Genomic DNA, 24,006 nt, shown 5'->3' with positions numbered 1-24,006 from the left:
TGTACAGGTTTCCTGGTGGAGTCTTTAGGGTCACTTAATCATACGCTCATATCATCTGCGAATAAAGATACTTTGACTTCTTTCTATTTGTATCCCCTCGATGTCTTTCAGTTGTCTTTATTGCTCTAGCTAAGATTTCGAGTACTACATTGGATAGGTATGAAGAGAGTGGACAGCCTTGTCTTGCTTTAGTGAAGTTGATTTTAATTAAATCTACATTTAGATTGATGTTGGCTGTGAGGTTTGCTATAAATCGTCTTTATTATGTTGAGGTATGCCCCTTGTATTCCTAGTCTAGCCAGGACTTTTATTATGAAGGGGGGTTGGATTTTGTCAAAACCCCTTTGTGCATTTAATGAGATGATCATGTAGTTTTCATCTTTCATACTGATTATATAGTGAGTTATATTTCTATATGTTAAATCATCACTATATCTAGGATAAAGCCTGCTTGGTCATGGTGATCTGCTTGATATGTTATCTTTTGCAGTTATTTTACTGGGAATTCTTGCTTCTCTGTTCATAAGGGAAATGGGTCTGGAATTCTCTTCTTTTGTTGTGTATTGATGTGGTAATTTTGGTATCAGGGTAATTGTGGCCTTGTAAAAAGAATTGGGCAATGTTCCTTCTGTTTCTGTCTTATGCAATAATTTGAAGAATATTTGGTATTAAATGTGTTTTGAAAATCTGGTAGAACTCTGTGCTGAATCCTTGCCCATCGCTTGGTGGCCCTAAGACCCAGTAGGCTACTGAACAGGCCCGCCCAGGGCTGCAACATGGCAGGACTGAGATACAGCAGGCATGTGACAGGCTTGCCCAGGCCACCACATCATGGCACAGAAACATGGCAGGCATGCAAACAGACATTCCAGACCTCTACATAGCAGCGCCTGAGCTGTCACACAGCAGTGCTGTGACATGGCAGGTATTTGACAGGCTCGCCCAGGCTACTACATGGTAGCGAAGGAACTCAACAAGCAGGCAAGCCCCGGCCATCACATGGGAGCGAAGGGACAGGGCAGGAGCTCAAATAGGATGAGCTTAGCCACCAGTGGGGTACAGGGACACACTTGCCTCCAAACAGACGAACCCTCTCCCCCATATTGTGGCCCTGGAACATGGCTGTCATGTGAACATGGCAGAGCTGGGACTTGGTTTGCATACAACTGGGTGAATCCAGACTGCCACAGCGCAGCGCTGGGTCACTGCAAGCGTGTGAACAAAGGTGCCAGTGCAAACACATGGTGGCACCTGAGACATGGCAGGCATGCCAACAAGTGTGCCTGGGGCAACACGGATTGGCACTTAAAAACAGCATTGTGGCAGCAGGTGAGTCAAGGCCACTGAGAGGCAGCCCTGGGGCATCAAGAGCCTGAAAAAGGCCTGCATAGGGCATGGCATGGTGGCATTGGAGCACGGCAGCCATGTGACAGGCATGCCCAGCATTGGGCATGGCGGGCCAGCAGATAGGAGGCACAGGGACACAGATGGAGTGTGGTAGGTGAGCCCACCTCCCACATGGCAACGCTCAAACATGGCTGCCATGTGAACGGGAGAACCAGTGCTACCACGTGGCAGCACTGAGATGATTTGACTTCCAGGAGAGTAGGCGGGGCCCAGACCACCACACAGTCGTGCACATGACACACATTTGAGCTCCAGGACTATTCTGCCACGGCGTGGTACTTAGACACGGCAGATGTGCAAACTAGGGATTCTGCACCCAAATACAGCGGCTCTGGGAAACACCTTCTACACCAAGAGGCATGCTCAGGCCTCCAAGAGTTTGCGCTACGACGTGGCATATGTAAGAACAGGCATTGTTTGGTGGCCCTAGGTCACAGCAGGCAACCAAATGGGTCACCTAAGCCACAGTGTTGTAGCATTGGGACACAGCAGTCATGCAAACATAGTCCCAGGCCACAAAGTGGTAGGTACTGGGATGTGGCAGGCATAACTGGGCATCTCCACCAAGTTGTGGCACAAGGTTATGGCAAATCTGAATACAGACATACCCTACCCAACACACACACACACACACACACCACACACACACACGTTGGTCCTGGGACTGGGACCCAGCATGCGTGCCAACAAGTGAGCCTAGGACACCCTGTGGCGGCATAAGGACGCAGAATGCATGTGAACAGGTGTGCCCAGGTGGCAGTGGCTGGGACACAACAGACAAGTGAACATACATGCACAGGCCACCAGGTGGCAGCACTGGGACAAAACAGACGAGTGAACATACATGCACAGGCCACCAGGTGGCAGCACTGGGACAAAACAGACGAGTGAACATACATGCACAGGCCACCAGGTGGCAGCACTGGGACACAACAGACGAGTGAACATACATGCACAGGCCACCAGGTGGCAGCACTGGGACACAACAGACGAGTGAACATACATGCACAGGCCACCAGGTGGCAGCACTGGGACAAAACAGACGAGTGAACATACATGCACAGGCCACCAGGTGGCAGCACTGGGACAAAACAGACACGTGAATAGGAGTATGTCACCAGGTGGCAGCATTGGGACACAGCAAACCTGTGAACAAAAATGCCCTGGCCACCACATGGAGATACTGGGGCAAGGAAAAGTGTCAATAGGTGAGCCTGGCACCCACCTGGAGATGCCGGGACACAACTTGCTGGTGAACCCATTCCCACGCTTTGCAGGCCTGGAACATGGCTGCCAGGTGCGCTGCAACACGATGTAGCCGATATGTGGCTCACATGTGAGTGCAGAACTCACCTAGACTTTTACAACGCAATGCTGCAACTCAGGAGGCTGGTGAACAAAGGCGCCTGTGCCAAGATGTGGTGTCGCTGGAATGCTGCCGGCATGGGAATAAGCGCACTCCCACCGACGTGTGGCGGCCCTGGGAAGTGGGGTGTGCTCCAACAGGTGAGTCTAAGCTGACAATAGGCTTTATGACTATGCCATTACTTGGTGGGTCTAGAACAAGGCAGGTGCGTGAGCGGGCGTGCACAGGCCACCACATGGCAGCCTAGGACACAGAAAGCCAACAAGCAGGCGGGCTTGAGCCGTCACATGGTGGCAATATGGAAAAGGCCAGCCGGCAAACAGGCGTGCATAGGAAACTACATGGCAGCCCTGAAACACAGCGGGTGTGACAACAGGCATGTCCAGGCCACCACGCTGCAGCCCAAGGACATGACAGGTGTGAGAACAAGGGTGCCCAAGCAGCCACATGGCTAGAACACATTTGTTATATGTTCACATGTTGCATGAACAGGAGAACCTGTGTTACCACACGGTGGGACCGAGAATTGAGGAGCTAAACTCTGATCATGCCTGGTTATCACAAGGAATAATTTCATCACGAGCCAAGATGTATTTGAATTGTCTGAGAGATCTAAGGTTCCCTTTTTTCCCCTTAAAGGAATTCAAACTGAGGATAAACAATTTGTTTGAAATCAGGTAGATTATGAAGGCTTAGAACTTACCCTGCATACCTGCAGCACAAATTACCACCCTCAAAGACTGGATTAATATGTCTTTGTGACTGCCCTGACTCAAGCCTTTGAAGATGTTATCTAGATTAGGAAATACCAACATATTAACTCATTAGAACATAGACACAGTAAAGCCAAATGCTTTCACTCCCTTTCTCCTTATGGCGGGAACAGGTGAAAGTCAATAAACAAGAGTCCCCTTTCCACGCGTTTAATAGTGAGATCCACAGTTTAAATCTTTTATTTATTGTGTGTTGTGTGTGTTGGGTGGGCATACCCATGCCACAGTGTGTAATACCAAGGACAGCTGGCAGGCATCAGTTTTCACCTTCTGCCTCCTGGGTTCTGGGGATTGGACTCAGGTTCTCAGGTGTGGTAGCTGGTATCTTTGGCTGATGAGCCGTCTGTTGCTGACTATGTATTTGTAGTGACAAGCATCTAATTGTGGTCCAGTGACGTGACTCAGGGGGTAAAGGTGCCTGTTGCCCGAGGATCTGAGTTCAGCCTCTGGCACCAGCATGGTAGAAGGAAGGTGAGAACCGGCTCCCGTGGTGAGGCTTTCACTTCCACAATGGCGCTGAAGTCCGCAACTTCCACACACTCCACCATCACGAGTAAAACTTAAAAACCCAATTGTGTGATTTTAGACAAGAGGTATTGTAATCTAAAATCTAAAATTTCCGGACTTTGTAACTTAATTTCTTTCGAGGCAGGGTAACGCGCTTCCTATTTCTCGAGATTCTTGGCTGCGCGTGTATTTTCTTGGAATGGTTTTATCTTATGGACTTCCACCCTCTCCAAACCTTGGTAAAGTACTGGATGCACTGGAATACATGAAATGTATTGCATTGATACACTGTATGATTTTTCTGCAAGTTTAAATATTTAGGAAGGTAACAACAGAAAAAAAAAACGAGGGCAAGGCTTGGGGGTACATGCTTGTAATCTCAAATGCCTGCAATCTCAATGCGTGGGAGACAAGGTCATCCTGGGCTAGGAACTGGACGCTATCTCAAAAATGACATTTTATGTTACAAGCTTGGGAGTTGCAGTTAAATGGCTTTCTCTGTATTTTAAGTTTGCCGTCTTTTGTGTTATTGTTCAATGTGTAACTAACAAATCCATTCACCCGTGTTGGTTTATTGCTCGGCGTGGTGGAGCCACGGTTGCCCTAATCTCTCTGAATTCTGCTTATTGATTGATTTGGTGAAAACATCCCATCAGAGAGCCCAGGCTGGCCTCGAACTTGACACCTAGCCTGAACTGGTCTGCAGCTGGTGATCTTCCTTCCTCACACACTGGGTGTTGTCAATATGGTCGGTTTGCTCATTCGGAAAGTAATTCACTGAATCTGGATTTCTGAACAAGGTCGTCAGGGGGCTGGAGAGATGGCTCAGTGGTTAAGAGCACTGCCTGCTCTTCCAAAGGTCCTGAGTTCAATTCCCAGCAACCACATGGTGGCCCACAACCATCTGTAATGAGATCTGATGCCCTCTTCTGGCCTGCAGGCATACATGCAGACAGAATATTGTATACATAATAAATAAATAAATATTTTTTTTTTTAAAAAAAGAAAATGGTAGTAAGATGACACCATTTCTGTGTGAACTGTCCAAAACTTGAAGTATGAGAGCATTTGTTAATTTCAGAAACCTGTGATTGGAATTGGGGCACATGCCTACAATTCAACCGCTTGGGAGGCTTAATCAGCAGGGCTGTGAGTCCAAGGCTAGTCTGGGGTGCACAGTGTTTGTCAAGGGCAGTCTACACAACTTTCTGTGTATTACACAAATCTAAAGTAATTGACTCTTCTCCATTCTTCTTATATAATAATAATATTGTGTTAACAATATTTCGCAGTAGTTATTTTAAGATCTCTGTTTTAGCATTTTTTGGTTTTGTTCACGTGTAAGTTTGCGTGCCTGCTTGTCTGCCTGTGCATGCTCGCAGTAGCTGTGGAAGCTAGAAGAAGATTTTGGATTCTCCTACACAGGAGTTGCAGTGGCTGTGAGCCATCCGATGCGGTGCTAAGAGCAAAAGCCAGGTCTCCTACAAAAACAGCAAGTGCAGTTAAACACTGAGCCCTCTCTCCAGCCCTTAAGACTTCCTTTTAATCTCCTTTAATCCTGTTTCTTTATACTTTGAAAGCAAACAAGAATGGAATACTAGGCACACACATGTTCACACAGGCACGCGTGTGCGCACACACACAGGTAAAATCACAATTCTACAGTTTATCTTTTTATTAAAAATATCTCCTTAGGGGACTGGAGAGTGTAGCGATGCCTCCGCAGTTAGGGCCCTTGCTGCTCTTGCAGAGGGTTATGTTTTGTTCCCAACAGTCACGTGGCAGCTCACAGCTCACAGTGGCTGTAATTCCAGTTCCAGGGGACCTGACTCCCTCTTCTGGCCTTGACAAACCCCAGGTACACACATGGTAAACAGACTACTGTTGGCAAGACACACACACTCACACTTGTCTGGTGTGGTAGAGGGCATCATAATCCCAGAATTCACTAAACTGGGGTGGGAAGAATCAGCCTGGACATATAACAAACCCCATCTATCGCACAGACACCTAAAACAAACCCAGGTAAGCCAAACAAACCCTCAAAACTATCTTAAGGATTCTCTATAATTACCAGGATCAGTATGGGAGACTCAGACCTCTACCTCCCAAAGAATACGTGAAATATTTATAGAAATTGCCCAGTTTAGAGACTGAGTAACCCCAGGAATAGTATCAAAAGAAACAACATACTTCTAGGGTCAGGGTTCCTAGCAGTGCCCCGGATGGCTTTGTGAATATAATCAACTGCATGGCATTGTATAACTTGTGGTATTTCTTTCTTCTGGATACATCAGACAGAAACAGAATACTGAAAAAGGGAATAAACATATTTTTTAAAAAAAAAAATCTCTATGCATTAAAATTGTTTATTTTTAGCTACATGTACGCGTGTCTGGGTGCAGGGTGGGTTCCTGTGTGTGTGTGAAGGTGCCTGTGGAGGTCGGAAAGCTGCTGGGGCATTGGGAATTACAGGTGGTTGTGAGCTGCCTGGTGTGAGCACGGGAAGGGAACCCAGGTCCTCTGCAAGAGTAGCAAGTGCTCTCAACCACTGAGTTGACACTCCAGGCCTCATAAACCGGTTTTTTGTTTGTTTGTTTGTTTGTTTGTTTTTTGTTTTTTTTTTTTTTTAGTTTGGCTCTTTGTTTTGTTTGGGTTTTTTTTTTTTTCTTCATCAGATTGCACATTTGCCTTCAAAGAACTTCTTGGCTGCCAGTTTTGCTGAGATGGGCAGAGGTACCACCGCTTCTGCCGTGGACTCCAGAACAATGATCTCGGGGTTGTCGCCATCCTAGCTGGCGACACAGTTTCCCATCAAGAAATCCTTGACTGTCTACTGGCATTTGCTCGGTCAGTGAGGTCAGTTCTGAGCAGGTGGTGTGTCACCTTGAAGCAGGCTGGGCAGATTCCTGCGATGCCAGAACACACAGGAAGTTTCCAGGAGTGGCGGGACGTCGGCTCTTGTTATTTTTGGCCCTGCCCAGTGCAAGCGAGGAAAAAGCAACTTGCTTATTAGGGGCATAAATAAAGGCTTAATGGCCTCTAGTCGGAATCTGGTGGCCAAGGTCATTAATTATGGGTCTGCTGTCCTGAGCCTGAAACTGGGGCCCTCAGAGCTTCTGGTCTTACCCAAAACTGAGGGCGGAGTGCTTCGGCTCACCGCGCAAGAGTGCGAAACAGAACTCCCTGGCTCACGTGAAGAGACTCGTTCTTCCTTACGACTCTTTTCAGAGATATTCAAGGGATGACGTGCGTTTCCTGAGAGGTGGCTGCGTTTGTGTTCTTTAATTGTTTGGGTCAAGGCCACTGAGAGAAGGTGTGTGTTCTTCCTGACAAATCACAACAGGCTATAGCATTAGAACTTCTGACTTCCTAGGCCCAGGGGAGGGCCCGGGTACTGCTAGGGTTTGTTACTGCGATTCTGTAGCTGCAAACTCTTTTAAATAAATAAAGCATATGCCTTGTGAGAAAATCAAATAGCAGAAAAGAGTAACAGTGGCTTGAAAGATCTTTCTCTTCTCATCTCTTAGTTCCTCTGGTCTCCTTCCTGTGAGTCCTTTCGCAAGTATTTTGTATTCTGGGCTGAAACGGCCCCATTTTGGTCACTTTTTTCTTTCTTTCTTTTTTCTTTTCTTTTCTTTTTTTTTTTTTTTTTGAGTTTTTGAGACAAGGTCTCACTCTTGTAGTCCAGGCTGGGCTCGAACTCACTGTGGACAGTAGGCTGTCTCTGAATTGAGGACAATCATACTACTGTGTCTTCCCAAGTGCTGGGATCACAGGTATGAGCCTCCACATCCATGCTCCTTCCTCTTTCAGACAGAAGGGAAAGCACCCTCTACCTACTGTTTTAAACCTTGTCAGAGCAAACTCTTTTATTAAGAGTCACTAATAAAGCCCTCCCTCCTCTCCCCAGGAGAAGAACTACAGACATATCTATTAAAATATTTTATAAACCAGACTTGTTGGTACAGGTCTGTGATTCTACTCCTTGGGAGGTAGGTACAGGGTAATCAGGAGTTTAAGGTCATCTTTGACTATGGAGTGCAAGTAAGGCAAAGAAACCCTGTCTCAAACAACAAACAGGCATCCTTTGAAGACAACATTACTGATTCATTAAATCTCTGAAATCCACAGTGTAGATAAGTCTATTCAAAAGCCCTTGACCTTGGGGGTTTAAAGCATGAATATTTGATGTTTCCAGATAAATACGGGATTCTCTATTAAATGTGAATTTCAGATAAGAAGGTGATTTTCTAGTCTAATCAATGCCACGTGGCAGTGTTGCTGGAGCTGATGTGGTGTATGGTCCCGCATGATTTCAGCTAGTAAAATCGCTGTCTTAGTTCAGATAAAGGCACTTGGATGCAACTGCCGAATGAGGCATTTCTCAAAATGTGTCCCCATCATCAATTGAAGCATAATTGTGTAAGCATTCTATGCAATCCTTTTAGTTTCTGAACTTGGCATTTAAATGATAGTTCTGTATTTTTAGCTGCTAAATTTGAGAATCTTACAGATTACTTCAACCAACAGCTTGTTTTAGAGATGACCTAGGTAACATATAATGACAAACTCCTTCAGAAATATCTAAGTCTTGAGCTACATGTCTTTTGAAATTGGAATTAGAATCTTAGCTAAAAAGGGATAGAGATATAATTCAATGCCAGAATGTTGCCTGCAGTGTACAAGGTCCTAGGTTTGAGCCCCAGCCAAAAACCTTAGTTGGGTCTGAACTAGAGGGTATATAAACTATAGATGAGAGACACCTCCATCTGCATCCTCTCTCACCCCAACCAGGGCAGTTGTCTAGGACCTTGTGCTCCCTAAAGAAGAGAATTCATGCCAAGTCACAGGCAGAGCAAGCAAATGCTCACGGTGTATTTGAAGAGATGAGGAAGCAAGCGTGGAGAGGAGGTGCCCTCTCCAGAGTGGGGTGGACTGAGTTGAGCGTCAAGTCCTGGTCTGCCCTCTCCTCACCTTCCCCACTCTCAGGGTGGTGGGGAAGAAGTTCTTTGTGGAATAGGTGGAAGCTTTCTTAGAAGCCCTCTTCCCACAATTCAATAATTAGATGCATGAACCTCCGTAAGGGCTCAACTGCCCATAAAATCGAGAAATTTACTAGGGAAAAGGGCAGTGATCACCTGTGCTTTCTGGGGCTGGGGGATGTGGATAAGAATGGGACTTGAAGACCAGAACTCTGTCTTATCTCTCATCTAGTCATCTTGGCTATATACCCAGTATAGTGGCAGACATACACAGGCAAAACACCCATCCACACAAATAAGAAAACAATCAAAAAAACAAAACACTAGAGTTTAAGACCAATCTTGTTACACAGTTGGAAAGAACATGGTAGAACTACATTTATTTCCGGGAAGTAGAATTCAAGAGCAATAAACCAGAGCATCCAACAGAAGACATCGCTAAGCAACAAAATACTGAAGAGGCTGCATGGTTACATTTAACCACCACAGCAAAAAGAGAGAAAAAAGAAGTGGTTTAAAGGCAGGATTTATATAGCCAAGTATGGTGGCACATATGCATAATTCCAGCAATTTAGAGGAGAATGAGGAAGGGGCAGAAAGCTCTGGGCCTAAGGCCAATCTGAGGCCAGCAGACACTATCTCAGAAAGGGGTGGGCACCATCTAGCACTAGGGCTGGAGCTAAGCGGTGGATCAGCATTTGCCTGGCATGAGCAAGGCGGGATTCCGTGCTCCCCTCAATGGAAGGCACTGAAAGCTAAAAGGATAGCAGAGCAGAAAGATTTGGAATGCTCTTAACTTGGCCACGTGTCTTACTTTGTTTTCTGTTGCTGTAACAGAATACCACAGATTAAATCACAAAGCTTGTTTGGTTTCCTGCTCTGGTAGCTGGGAAGTTCAGGATGGAGTAGCCACGTCTTTGGAGGCCCTTCTTGCTCTGGTTGATTCTCCTCAGAGTCCCAAGGCCATCCAGGGCATCACGTGGCAAGACAGAGTAAATTTGTTTACTTGGATTCTCATCTTTTTCTTTTTAAAATTACATTTATTTAAGTGTGTTGTGGGATATTATCTTAACTAGGCTAAGCTGTGCTGTATTTGTTTATGCTGTGGAATATTATTTTAACCGTGTAAAGGTGTGTTACACTTATTTCTGCTGCACTTGTTTAACAGTGTAAGGGTGTGTTACATTTGCTTGTACTGCGTTGGTTTAATTATGTATGTATGCATTTGTCACTTTGCCTACCTAAGGCACCTGATTGGTCTAATAAAGAACTGAACGGCCAATAGCTAAGCAGAGAAAGGATAGGTGGGACTGGCAGGCGGAGAGAATAAATAGGAGGAGAAATCTAGACTAAAGAAAGAGAGAAGAGAGAAGAGAACAAGCAGGACAGGGGGATACCTGGGGCCAGAAGCCAGGAAACTGCTAACAAGACACAAGAAGTAGCCAAAGTAAGATACACAGAAGGAAAGAAAAAAATTCCCAAGGCAAAAGGTAGATTAAAGAGAAACAAGTTAATTTAAGTTAAAAGAGCTAGCCAGAAGACAGCCAAAGTGAGGTCGAACATTCATAACTAATAAGTCTCCCTGTTAAGATTTGGAAGCTGGTACGTGTGTGTGTGTGTGTGTGTGTGTGTGTGTGTGCGCATCTCCATGATGTGAGGGTGCTGAGGCATTCGAGTGAAGGTCAAAGGACAACTTGTAGGAGTCTTTTCCTTCTGCTTCTACTGTGTGAGTTCTGGGGCTCGAAGACAGGTCACCGACTTGGTAGCAAAGGCCTTAATCCAATCTACCCTTTCTTCTTATAAAGTCACCAATACAATCATGGGAAGTGTGTGCGCGTAATCTCATTCGACCCCAATGACTTCCAGAGATGCCGCCTTCAAATACAGCAATTGAATAAAGTTTTCCTCACTTTAATACAATGGGGATTAAACTTCAGAATGAATTGTGATGAGTCATTCAAATTTATACTGCCATTTAAAGAATTTATTTCGAAGACAAAGTATGTGGCCAAGTAACCATTCGTTGGTGATTACTATGGGTAGAAAGAAGCCAGGTTCTACTCAAGGCAATGAGAGACTGACCTTAAGAATTTCAGAGGTCATTAGGCCCGCTCCCCCTATTCCAGGTCCAGAGTACCAGTAGGGAAGAACGGTTTGTGGGGTTGGGGTGAGCTAGGGCCATCTTAGGACTCTCTTCCAATGCATTCCCGGGGAAGTTCTCCTTGGCTTCCCCAGCTATATGGCTCACGCAGGCTCTGGTGGAGGCCTTTGCTTCCATTCTAAGGGACACAGAAGTGAGCCTTGGCAGTGTCCATGTGGGGCTAACTCTGTAGACCTTCCTACTATAAGAGCTGGGAAGCTGGGATGGCATCCACTTAGATTTCAAAGCGTGTCACAGACAGCCTAGATTTCCAGGTAGACCACCTGCTGAAAGTCCTCAGAATAGCACTGTCTAATGGAATAGGGAACAAATAATCATGTTGCAGAATTTGGTCCTGAGCAAACCGCCCATTGTTGTCACCCCAATAACTGTGATTACTCACAAGAGCCCCCTGAGATAGGACTTGACTGTTGATTTCCCTTGGAAGAGAGGGAGGGATGAAGAAAGTCACTGGACCCTCACCTGAGATCCCGAGAGCTCCCTCCTGTGCTCCTAGACATTTGTATGCAATTATGCCCTAATTCCACATGGCCTAGTGAGCTCAGGAGTGTCAGAGCACACAAACTGGGCATGGGCAGTGGGGGTCGGGGAAGGAGCATGGAGGGGAGGCCTCTATCTGTGCAGCTATGGGGAAGCCATCACTCAGTGAGGCTGCTTTGGGGGGTCACTCATTCTGTAAGTGGTAACTCCTCTTCATGCTCTGTTAGTAAGCCCAATAAACTCAAGGGTTCACAAGTTGGGCTTTGGTGGAATCATACATTGGTCTGTCTTGTCTTTGGGGTTTTATAAGGAGAAGTAGGCGTTTATTTACATTTCCCCAGGGAAAGAATGCTGGCAGCAGGCCACCAGTGTAAAACACCAGCCTGGGAAACCATAGGTAGGGAAACTAACCCATGAGATTGTTCAACAGGCAGGCCTGAGCTGGAACAGAGGGGCAAAGTCCTTGGCAGCAGCCCATCCTGTGTAATCAGAGAGAGGAGCATGGAATCCAAAGGGTTTTTTTTCCCCAGATTTAAGACTTATTGAAAGATCAATGAGATGGCTCAGTGGGCAAAGGTGCTTGCTGCACAAACCTGATGACCTGAGTTTGATCCCTGGAGCCCGAGTAAAGATGGAAGGAGAGAACCGACCACATGAAGTTGTCTTATGACTTCTACATGCATGCTATGGCATGTGTACCCACACATATCAAACACACATACACACATCAATAATAAATACAATAAAAATGTAAGAGATTTATTGCTGTCTTTCATGTTGGGCTTTAGAATAGGTTAGAGTCTGTTATTCTCTGTTCCTCCGTTTTGGAAGGAGCGTGTCTGTCTTGTACTTAGCCCACCAGTTTATTTTAGAATCACATATCATGTTTTGATTTCATATGCTCACAGTTGGAGGAGAATCTGCCTCAAAATAAATCACACAGCCTGAACTTGGTGACTCACTAAATCATACAGTTAGGCTGGGTCACATCTGTTACCCCAGTGTTTAGAAGGCAGAAGCAGAAAGATTGCAAGTTAGAGACTAGCCTGGGCTATATAGTGAGTTTTCACCTAAAAAAAAAAAAAATGCTAACAGCTCAGGGGTTAGAGCATTTACTTTCCTGTGGAGGACCTGAGTTCTATTCCCAGAACCCAGGATAGGCAGCTCACCCTGCAGAAGCAGTGCAAACACACTTCCCTGTTGATATACATAAGTAAAAACATAAAGATAAACCTTAAAAAAAAAAACAGCCAACAGCTGGATACAGCTCAAAGGCAGAATGCTTGTCTAATAAGGTATAAGACAGGTGGTTCTCAACCTGTTGGTCATGACCCCTTTGGAGGAGTCAAACAACCTTTTTACAGGGGTCACCTGTTGGGGACTGTGAACTCCCAGACCATGAATTTCTTGTAAACAACTTGTTTTCCTATGCTTGCAACTGCTTTGAGCAAACAGCTTGTTTTCCTGTGTTTGCAGCTGCTCTGAGCACGAGACAGGGGAGTGGTTTCTGGTGGGCTTGCAGCTGAGAGTTGGGGCGTGGTCATTAGTCAAGAAGATCCTATATAAGCTGCCCTGGGACATAATAAAGTTGGTGTTCTTGATTCAAGTTGGCATTCTTGATTCAAGGGGTCACTCTTGGTGTTCTTGTTTCAAGAGTGACCCGTATCCCTCTGTGTGTGTGTGTGTGTTTCAATCTCCAGCCCCTTGCCTGGCTCACAAACCATACTGTAAAGCATAGAGCAGCCATTGCGTTACAGTCACCTAAGACCGTTGGAGAACACAGATACTTACATTATGATTCATAACAGTAGTAATGGAAGAAATTTTCTGGTTGAGGATCACCACAACATGAAGACCTGTATTAAAGTCTGGAAGCATTCTGAAGGCTGAAAACCACTGGCATAAGGCCTTGAATTTGATCTCTAGCAACTGGGAGGAAAAGGCAAATCAAACCTTGAGTCTCATGTCTGATTTAGATGGCGCTAATTAAGGACTTTGGAGTTGATGCTGGAATGCATTCAGACTTTGGGGTCTATTGAGGCAGAGTGAATGTATTTTCTATGTAAGGAGAACATAATTTGGGGGACCTGAATGCTACTGTTTGACTATGTTCTTCAACATTCCCATATTAGAAACTTAATTCCAAGACGGGTATCACTGTTCATGCCTGTAATCCCAGCTCTCAAGGGCTGATATGTGAGTTTGGAGCCAAGAGTTTGGAGCCGTCCTGGTTTACATAGTGAGTTCCAGGTCACCCTGGGCCCCAGAGTAAGACCTTACTTATAGCACAACAAAGTAAAAGAAGAAAGAAAGGAAATAAACCCTAGTGTAATAGTGGTGTTTTGAGACAGGGTCTTGTGTAGCCCAGTCTGGCTTTAAACTACGGAGCTTAGCGTAACCTTGAACTCTGTTCCTCCTGCCCCTACCTCTTACGTGCTGGGATTGCAGGTGGATGCAACCACAACAAACTCTAACTGGGTTTCCTAAGAATAACACAGAGAACTATGTGTTTTTTTTTTGCTAGTTGATATTCATATTTTAAAATTTGTCAACACAGATAACCTTCAAACACATCAACAAGTAGGAGAAACCACAGTAGTAGTTCAATTACTTAACTAGTGGAGGGCTGAGGAGAAGGCTCACTGGCTCTACTGATCTTATAGAGGTCCCTAGTTCAGTTCCCAGCACCCACATAGAGGCTCACAGCTGCCTATGACTCCACTTTCAGGCGAATGGATGCCCTCTTCTGGCCTCCAAAGGTACCAGGTGCTTCACACAGTGCATATACATACGTGTGCTCATGCATATTACACAATATAAATTTTTAAAATAATCATTCAACTTGTAATGGTTTTAAACTAGTTTAAGAAACTAAAATAAATATCCAAAGAAATCTGTAATATTTATTCGGTTGTTTTTAAGAGAACTTAGCTAAATATTTAACTTTTTAAATTTTCTGAAAGTTATTTTGTTTTATGTGCATTAATATTTTGTTTGCATGCAAGTGTGTACATGCCTGGGTGCCCATAGATGCCAGAAGACATCTGGTCTCTTGGAACTAGACTTATAGGTGCTATAAGATGTCATGTGGGTGCTGGGAACTGAGCCCAGGTCACCCACAAGAACAGCTACTGCTCTTAACCACCAAGTCATCTCTTCAGTCCTGTACTGAATTGTATTTAAAACTGTACAAAAATGAAAGACAAACATGTGTAGAAGCAATTCACCTCTTTACACTTAACTCATTTGATTGTATAGATCTTTTCTTTGCTGGAGATAAGGTCTTCCTATATTACTTTCGCTAGCCTGGAACTCTGTGTGGATCAGTCTGGCCTTGAACTTGCGATGATCCTCTTGCCTCTGCCCACTGAGTGCTGGGATGGCAGGTGTGCCTCATCACCATGCTCAGCAGGTATGTTTTTTTTTTTCTTCTTGCAAAGTTTCATTAGAACTATTACAGGAGACTGTTTAACTGTATTTAATAATGAAGAGTGGAATTCCCCCAAGGCATAGACTAGTCCTGTGCACCTTGCTCGCTTTCTTCCTGTTTTTCTCTCTTCTCTGGGGAGCCACCTTAAACTATGCCCTTGAAGTTTGGATTTCTTCCAGTTCTCAACAGCACAGAAAGGAATGACAACTACTTACTGCCATTCCTTCCTTGACTGGCGTGGGATTGAGGAGTTAGTAGCATTCTTTTCCTTGTGCAGGCTTCATTTGAAGGTTAAGATAGCTTTTGCCATTCTTCCTAATCACGTTTAGCTTGATCTTCTGGCCTACTGACTTAACTAATCATTTTATTTGTGGACACTGCCTCTGTAGGTTTTTTTCATTTGTTGAAACAGGATCTCCAGTAGCCCAGACTGCATTCAAACTCTTAAGTGGCTGAGGATGGCCTTGAACTTCTGATGGTCCTGCTTCTACCTTCTGAGTAGGGAACTTACAGGTGTGTCCCACAATGCACATTTTAAAGTTTTCATCTCTAAAACACAGCCTTAATGAAAATATTAAGATATTTCTAATGAGAGAAAGTTAATTGCTACTTGTGCTATCTATACTTGGGATGGTAGAAATTGCGCATGGTTGGTAATCACAGAGAGGGCACTGATACACACATGCGGAGGGAAGCTGCCTATACTCCAGATAGTAAGTTGAACGAGGCTGTGTTTCTTCCTTGCAGCCAAGGGTTTGGAGCTCGGTGTGTGAATTACTACATATTCACAATGCAACAGTGAACAACTGTGCTTTACAGCCTGACTTTTAAAGAAGCCACAATTCACTTGGGGAAACAGAACCTAGAAAGGGTCTGAGATAAAAATGTTAAGGACATAATGAAATTATTAAGAGAATAGTTATTTTGCATAAATTGAAAATAAAAACTTTAAAAGCCTACTCAGTGGAAAAAGAAATTATAAAAGGGGCTTTGTTTGAGTTAATATGTGATAAAAGGAAAAATATATAACTTGGGTTATTAAGGACTGGAGTTGGGACAGAAGCCTGCAGGAAAAACAACACCCTCTATCGAAGTGTTTTTCATAGAGGGAAAGAAACAGTGTATCGAGGTGTTGGCATCTCTGCCCTCTAGAGAGGCCGGAGAGCCAGGAGTGCAAGCCTGAAATAAAAATGCTCTCTATCAAAGAATTGTCGTAACAGGAAAGAAACCGAGTATCGAACTACAGTGCTCTATCAGTCCTTCCTACTCAGAGGCAGGAGGACCAGGAGTTCAAGGCAGCCTGTTGGAGGTCATCCTGGCCTATATGAGACCCTGTTTTTAAAAAATAAAGGATACAGTGTAAAATTGGTTAAAATTGTGAAAGAGCATGAATGGATCTAGAAAACACCATATTGAGTGAGATAATCCAGACCCAGAAAGACAAATATCATATGCACTCATTCATAAGTGATTGTGAGACATAAAGCAAAAATAAATAAATAAATAAAACATAAAGTAAAATAAAAAAAAAAAACCAGCCTGCAGTTCACAACCCCAGAGGACCTAGACAACAAAGAGGACCCTAAGAGAGACATACATGAATCTAATCTACATAAGTAGAAAAAGACAAGATCTCCTGAGAAAATTGGGATCATGGGGACCTTGGGAGAGAGTAGAAGGGGGGGAATAGAAGGAAGGGGAGCAGAGAAAAATATATAGCTAAATAAAAACAATAATATAAAAAGGAAACAAAGGGTTGCAAAAATCGTGAAAGACTTTTTGTAGTAATGTTAAGCATTCACAGTGAAATTACCTGGTGTGAGTGAGAATAAAAAACAGAACACACCACAAACCCACTTAGGAGTTTATGGGTGTGTGTGTGTGTGTGTGTATAGGCCTGGTGATGTCGGCATGGTGGGGGAGAAGGTGTGTGGAGGGGGTGCTGAGGGCTGAAGGTGGCCGTCTAGCTTTTAAAGGCTGCCCAGCGCATGCACACAGGTGGATGACGGGGCTACATCATACACAGATGACGGAGCTCATGCATTTGTACAAGGGCTCACGCAGCTGCATTATACGTAGATGATGCAACCATGCCGCACGTGGGTCACGTGGGGGGCTCTTTAAGATCCCCGGGTCCATTAGGCACTTCTGCCTCAGGGCTTGTTCGTACATGCACGGCCCTATATGGATGTAGGGTAGAGTATGTTTTGAATTCTATTATTATTTTTTAAAAACAATATATAACACTAGACATATTTATTCCTGTGTTGTAAGAACTTCTTTTTCTTTTTTGTGGTGCTGGAGGTCAAATCCCAGATGCTGAACACAACAGAGAAGACTGCAGTGGTTAAAAACGAATATGATGGAAGTTGTGGCCCAGAGTTAAGGTGGATCTTCCTACCTTAAGAAAGGTGGGTTTTCCCACTTCAAATGTTTTCAGTAGGAAAAATTCCACACAGGTGTACCCAGCTGCTTGGGGTTTGGTTAATTCCAGGTGTAGTCAAGTATAGACAAATCTCTACATCACACCAAATCTAGTTTTTTTTTTTTTCCATGTCTTTTTCAGAAATAAGGATTGAACCCCACGACTTCTCACATGCTGGGCAAGTGCTTTGCCCACGGCCCCAACTCAAAATCTACTTCCATTTGTAAGAAAATGAGTTGTTTTAATGGTGGAGTCATTGTTATGCCTCGATCACGGAGTGCCCCCCAAGACCAACTAAGAGATGGAGTCCTGTATGTAAAAGCAAAGAGCCTTTATTCTTATACAAGTTTGCAAACTTGGACTCTCCGTGTGTCCAAGGAATTGGACTGATTGGAGAGCCCCGAGCTCAGTTGGGGTTGGGTCTTTGTAGTAGAAAAGGTGGGGGTGAGGGATTTCTAAGGTTCAGACCCCCTCATTGGTGGACATTTGTCTAGGGGTGTTGTGGTGAAAAGCGATGGGTGTGTGTTGGCAGGTGATCCTATCTACAATGATTGGAACATCAGGAATTTCCTTTGGATGGTGTTTTCCTGGGTGGTCTCAGTTTGGGGTCTTTCTTGGAACCAGGCCTTGCCTTAGGGTAAACTACCAAGTCTCAGCTCTCTATTGAGCTTGTCACGATGGGTCCTATAGTCATGTTTCGGGAGATGAAAAATGGCTCAGCTTGGAGTCAAAGCATTTGCCTTATTAGAGAATTGTGTAGTCAGTATAGTTTTAATATGACTAATAACTTATTTTATTTTGTTTTGTTTGGGACAGGGTCCACACAGCCTTGAAATCGGAGATCCAACTGCCTCTGCCTCTTAGAGGTGTAATTTGGTTTGCATTACACACGGCTGAACTTCAGTACGATACATCTCAGCGCTGGAACAGGAGACAGTCATTTAGAAAGTTCTTTCCACCGCTAATTAGTGTAACCTCTGATTGCTACATAAACTCATGCTATCTAGAGAGTGAGAGCAGAGGAGATTAGCACTGTTGGGAGACAGAGCTTCAAAGAATTCTGTTTGAACTAGAGAAATACAAAAAAAAGACTGGAAAGTAAGTATTGCTTAGGCAATGTTTGGAAGACAGTCTCTTCTCACCCCTACCCCAGCACAGGTTAGCCTGGAACTCCAGGAGTCCCGTCTTAGCCGCTCGGGAGGCAATAAGATTACCGGGGTGATGACTTACACCGGGCTTCAGAGACTTCAAAAGCATTTAAAAACCAGCCTTAGCCTAATTAGAAGAGAGTGTTCAGAAAAGGACAGCAGAGAATCTGGTGAGTGGTGGCTGCGCTGCCCGGAGAGCTCTGGCTGTTTGCCTGGATCTCAGGTGGTGGCGGCGGAGTAGAACTGGGCAAACAGGAAGGCTGGGGCGGAAGAAGCTAGGACACCTGTCCAGGTCCTGGAGAGGAGGAGTTTCAATGCTGACACGAAGCCTGTTGCGGGGCCCTTGAAACATTCGGTAGTCAGTCGTGACTCACTATTGAGGAGTACGCTACTAGTTATAGATTGTGTGTGTGTGTGTTTTAAGCAACGAGCAATTAATACTAAAGCATATGTTAGGGAGTTACTGAGCATACTGTACTCGGTAATTTAGTAGCACCAGCCAAATTTGCTGACTGCCAGTGGAGGCAGGCTGGGAAATAACTGAGCAGAGAGAAAAAGGAAGTGGTGGTCCGCATCCCAGATTCCTATCAGAGGCAAGAGACGCCTCGGTTTCTGAACAGGGTGTTTGGCACCGTGAGGGGTGACATCGGCTCCCGGAGAGCTCACCAAGCCAGAATCCGGGCAAGCACAGTGGCTCACCTCCAGCAGGTGTCAGCCGGGTTCGCTTTACACCAAGCCTCTCCTTTCACCATGGCAACTTCCCCAGGTGATTACCGGATCGTTTGTCTCTTTCAAAAAGAAAAAAAAAAAAAAAAAAAAAAGATTTTCCCCGAAAGAAAATCCAAAATGCTTTATGAACGTTGGACCTCTACACATTTTTGTGATTCCTAAGGACCCCAGGCTGAAGCATCAAAGGCTGGAATGAGAGGTCCCTTCACAAGAAGGATTTTTACCTAAACATACACACACACAAACGCCCCTCTGCTCGAACGTCTGGACGAGGTTTCTTTGTCAGTGGTCGGCGGGGAACGCTGACGTGTGGGGTCGCCTCGCTTAAGTGGGGGGGTCTCAGAGCCAGGCAGGGGGCAGCGGGCGCCCTCCTCCTCTCCATCTTGGAGCAGGGGTCTGAGTGTGGCTTCGGCGACAGCTGCGGCAGTAGACGCCGGGGAGGGGCCGGGGGCCGCGGGCAGAGCGGAGACCCCCGTGGGCCCCCGCGCGCGCGAGTGCGGGCCCGCCCCGATCCCAGCGTGCACCGCGGCCCGCCCCCTCCCCGCCGGCCCGCCCCCCCTCGGCCCCGGCCCCCTCCTTCTCTCCCTCCCTCCCGCGGCCGGGAGGCGGGGACGCGGCGGCGGCTCGCTCCAGTCGTGGCTCTCTCTCACTCACTGGGGAACCCGGTGGTGGCGGGCGGCACCTTCCGCGGCAGAGCCTCGCCGGCCCGAGCCTGAGGAGGGGAAAGTCGGGACGAGCGAGCGGACAGCGGGGAGCTAGCCTGCCGGCGCCAGTCGCCTCAGGTTCCGCCATGAGCTGGGGCACCGAGCTGTGGGTGAGTGAGGCGAGCGGGGAGGCGCGCGCCGTCGGCGGCGGCGGGAGGCGGCTGGAGCCCGGGGTGGTGGCGGCGCGGGGGTCCCGCTCCTCTTTGTGCCCGCGAGAGTCCCCCCCACCTCGGCGGGGAGGCGGCTGCCCGTGCTCCCGCCGAAAGGGGACTGGCCGTAGCCCTCGACGGCCGCCGCCGTCCCCTCGCCCGCCTCCGCCTGACTTTGCGGACGGGCGGGCGCCCGGTCCCGCTCCGCGCCTTTGTACCCGGCGCCCGACGGCGGGGGAGGGGACCATTGTCCCGAAGGAGCGCGGCTCGCTCTCCCCGCGCCGCGCTCCCGGGCGACGCCCCAGCTCCAGGTAGGGGGAGCCGGGCGGCTTTGTTCCGAGCCCGGCCTCGGGCCAGCCAGGCCCAACCCACACGCCCATTTCCCTCTCCCTCTCGCTGCACTGCCTCCGTGCTCGGGACCCAGGGCGCCCGCTACTCCGCGCCGGCCAGCGCCGGCTGCAGCCTCTTCGGGCTGGCGGCTCGGGCTTTGTGTGTGTGTGTGTGTGTGTGTGTGACCGGAATTAGGGAGAGGGATCGAGGCAGGGACGCGCAGCTTGCCCGAAAGGAGCGTGCAGCTGGCCGATGCCTTGATTGCCCCCCCCCCCCCCCCCCCCAGCTCGTTCTTTCTTCTCACTTCTCTCTTTTTGTCTTTCCTCCGTGCCTTTCTTGGGCGCGGGAGGTTCCAGACAATGCCCAGCGCCTGAGCAAGGTGCGTGCGGCGGGAGGGTAAGAGGTCGGGGAATTCGCTCGGGACGCCGCCACCTGAGGGTGGAGGTGTGCAGGGCAGTGATTTCCCAGGTGCGGCCCGGAAGATTGGCGGCTTGGGGGCGCTGTCTCGAGCGCCGCCTGGCCTCTGCCACTCCCCTTTTTATCCCACCTGTGCATATTTTCCGTGCCTTTGTTTGTGAGGATCTCGGGAAAACTCCGTAGAGAGAGGTGGAGGGGAGGGGTGGAGGAGAGGAGGAGGAACAAGTTTTGAGTGTGTGCCCTGGCTGGGATTCGAAGCAGATCGTTTAGTTGGAAGACCGAATGTTTTCCACGTGTTGTACATTGGGAATGTTAGAATTGACACTTAAAAGCCCATCTAAGCTCCTCCTTCCCCCAGCCCCAGGAATCTTCTTAACACTGCACAAGTGTTTGCCCAGTCTGCAGACACACCACTCCAAGACAGAATACCTCAGGAACCTCTCTGTTCTGATTCTTAGATTGCATTGATTGTTCTGACAATGGGAATCATCATTTGGAGATGAATTGTGCATTATTGTTCCTTTCCCATTTGCTTGTATGTTTGTTTGAGACGGTCTCACTGTAGCCATGACTGGCCTGGAACTCGCTGTATAGACCAGGGCTGCCCTTGAACCCGGAGATCCACCTGCCTCTGCCTCCTGATTGCTGGAATTAAAGCTTTCCCCCCTTTTACTTGTACATTTTATGATGGATTGCAGTGTCATCGGTGAATGAAAATAAGTATAATTTTATTTTCCTTTTTCTGAATTTATTATTTATCTATTTGGTGATGGCGATTGGACCCAAGACCTCACACATGCTAGCCAAACACATTACCATCAAACTGTATCTCCAGCCCCTTATTTTTTTTTTTAGTAAATCATGAATTCATTTGTGTCATACTGTGGGTCTATACGGCAAAGAAGCCAGAAGATGGCATCAGATCCAGTGGAGCTCTAGTTACAGACAGATGAGAGGCTCAGTGTGGATGCTGGGAACCAAACTCAGTCCTCTGCAAGACCAGCAAGTGCTGTTATTCATAGAGCCATCTCTCCAACTACTTATTTTCCATCTTTATAATTAGAAGATACTTTTTTTTGCGTATTCAGATGACCCAAGCACAGAGTAATCTAGAAGGCAACAGAGTTTTTTTTTAAAAAGTACCTACAGGAAAACCATGAAAGAATATCAAATTTAAAGAAATTCTCTTTGTATTCTGCTACAGTGAAAGTTTTAAGAAAAAAGAAACAGTTCTAGGTAAAACTAAATTTAATTTTAAAGGGTGATTGTGTTTGTAGCCCAGGCTAGCCCAGATGTGGCGATCCCCTTCCTTAGCCCGAGAGTACTAGGGTTACAGGTGTGAGCTGCCTTACCAGGATCAATGTTATTTAAAAACTTAGGAATGTTACATTCAGAAATAATTCCAGTCCTCCAATATATATTCTACTTTATTTGCATTAACATTTGGATAATTTCTCAGTAATTTGAAAAGATAAGCAGAGTGATGGGAATTTAGGTTCAAATTAAAAATATTTTAAATAGAACTCAGAAATTTTAGAAAAATACTATTTTTCCATTAAACTTGAGTAAGCATTTTTGGTAGTTTGAGGACTTGAGGGGAACATTTATTATAAATTGACTCCACTATTATCAACTTAGTTCCTAAACCTTAAATAAATAGAACTTGGTATAAAGGATTATCATTAGGAATGGCCTGGACATAAAACTTTATTGGATTTTGTTTTCATTTTTTAAAAAAAATATTTGTGTGTGTGCGCGCATGCACCTAGGGAGGCCAGAAGAGGATGTCTCATTCTTTGAAGCTGGAGTTCCAGGTGCTTGTGAGTTGTCTAACGGGTAATGGAGAAGCAGTTTGTGCTTTTAAGTGTTGAGCCATGTCTCCAGTCCCTGTTACAGTGTTGAACAAGGATGGTGTGCTTTCCAGTGGGTTGCAATAGGATATAGACACCTGTAATGGCTATTGTCATTGAGAATTTGATTTGGGGAAAATTTTCATCAAAATTTAAATATAGAAAGTAGTTGTCACATTTCATCTTTGGAAATGCATTACTGTCACAAAGGCTTAATTATCAAAAACTCGTTACGTACAAATTTGATGATATGCAATTACATGCTCAAAATTGGGTCGTTTGTTACATAAATGGTGGTTCTTGTTGTCTTTTGTGTGTGTGTACATATGTGGGTATGCATGCATGTGGAAGTCAGAGGTCAAACTTAGGTGTTTTTGAGGAGACATTCATCTTGTTTTTTTGTAACAGGATTTCTCTTTGACTTTGAGCTCACAAATTAGGTGAGCCTGGTGGCCAGGGAGCTCCAGGAGCACACTTGTTTCTGGTTCCTCGGTGTTGGGACTACTCCTTGGCATTTATTTATTTATTTACCTTTTATTTAACCTGGTTCTGGGCATTGGGTTCAGGTCTTTATACTTGCAAGGCCACTTTATCAACCCTGCCATCTCCACAGTCCTACTTTTTTTTTTTTTTAAAAAAAAACACCTTTAATTCTTCCTTCTTTCACAGGGTCTCACTATGCAGCCCAGACTGGCCTTGAATTCCTGATCCTTTTGCTTCAGGCTCCAGTGTGCTGGGAATACAGGTGCACCCTACCGTAGCTGGCTTCTTTTAAGGCTGCTTAGAGTCTCATAAAAGTATTCTGTAGAATACCTGTAGCACGGGGTTGCAAAACTAACAGTAACTTGCTAAGTGGATGGGTCAGGCTTCGGTTGTGTAGTTTTTGAAGTCTTATGCATCAGTGTATTTTGGCTGTGCTTTAAGAGACTTCTAGTTTTAAATGAGTATTTAAGTGAGGTAGTGACTAGGGTCACAGCTTGTATTGTCTTTTCTAGTATGCATGGTACATGGGGACATCTTGGATACTCATTATGTTGAATTTGCCATACAAGAATAGATGATCATTTCTAAATATGAATCAGTGATTTCACAAAGTACAGATTAGCATTTATATATGACAAATAGACTGGATTATACCCCATTTA

At 45.8% G+C, this 24,006-nt stretch overlaps 1 protein-coding gene across 3 annotated transcripts in view; it reads left to right on the top strand.

The window, feature by feature from the left end:
- Positions 1-20,021: 20,021 nt before the first annotated feature.
- The window catches only part of Fnbp1l (formin binding protein 1 like), a 76,187-nt gene continuing 72,202 nt past the window's right edge, over positions 20,022-24,006 (top strand). For all 3 annotated transcript variants that reach the window (XM_057793097.1, XM_057793096.1, XM_057793095.1), the window contains exon 1: positions 20,022-20,225. In XM_057793097.1, coding sequence (XP_057649080.1) covers positions 20,202-20,225 — 24 coding nt within the window. In that variant the 5' untranslated portion in view covers positions 20,022-20,201. The remainder of the gene's footprint in view (positions 20,226-24,006) is intronic.

Source organism: Chionomys nivalis, chromosome 18 (assembly GCF_950005125.1).
Source record: "Chionomys nivalis chromosome 18, mChiNiv1.1, whole genome shotgun sequence".
Lineage (NCBI taxonomy): Eukaryota > Metazoa > Chordata > Mammalia > Rodentia > Cricetidae > Chionomys > Chionomys nivalis.
Note: the sequence above shows the minus strand (reverse complement) of the source record. Positions and strands in the feature narration are given on the sequence as shown.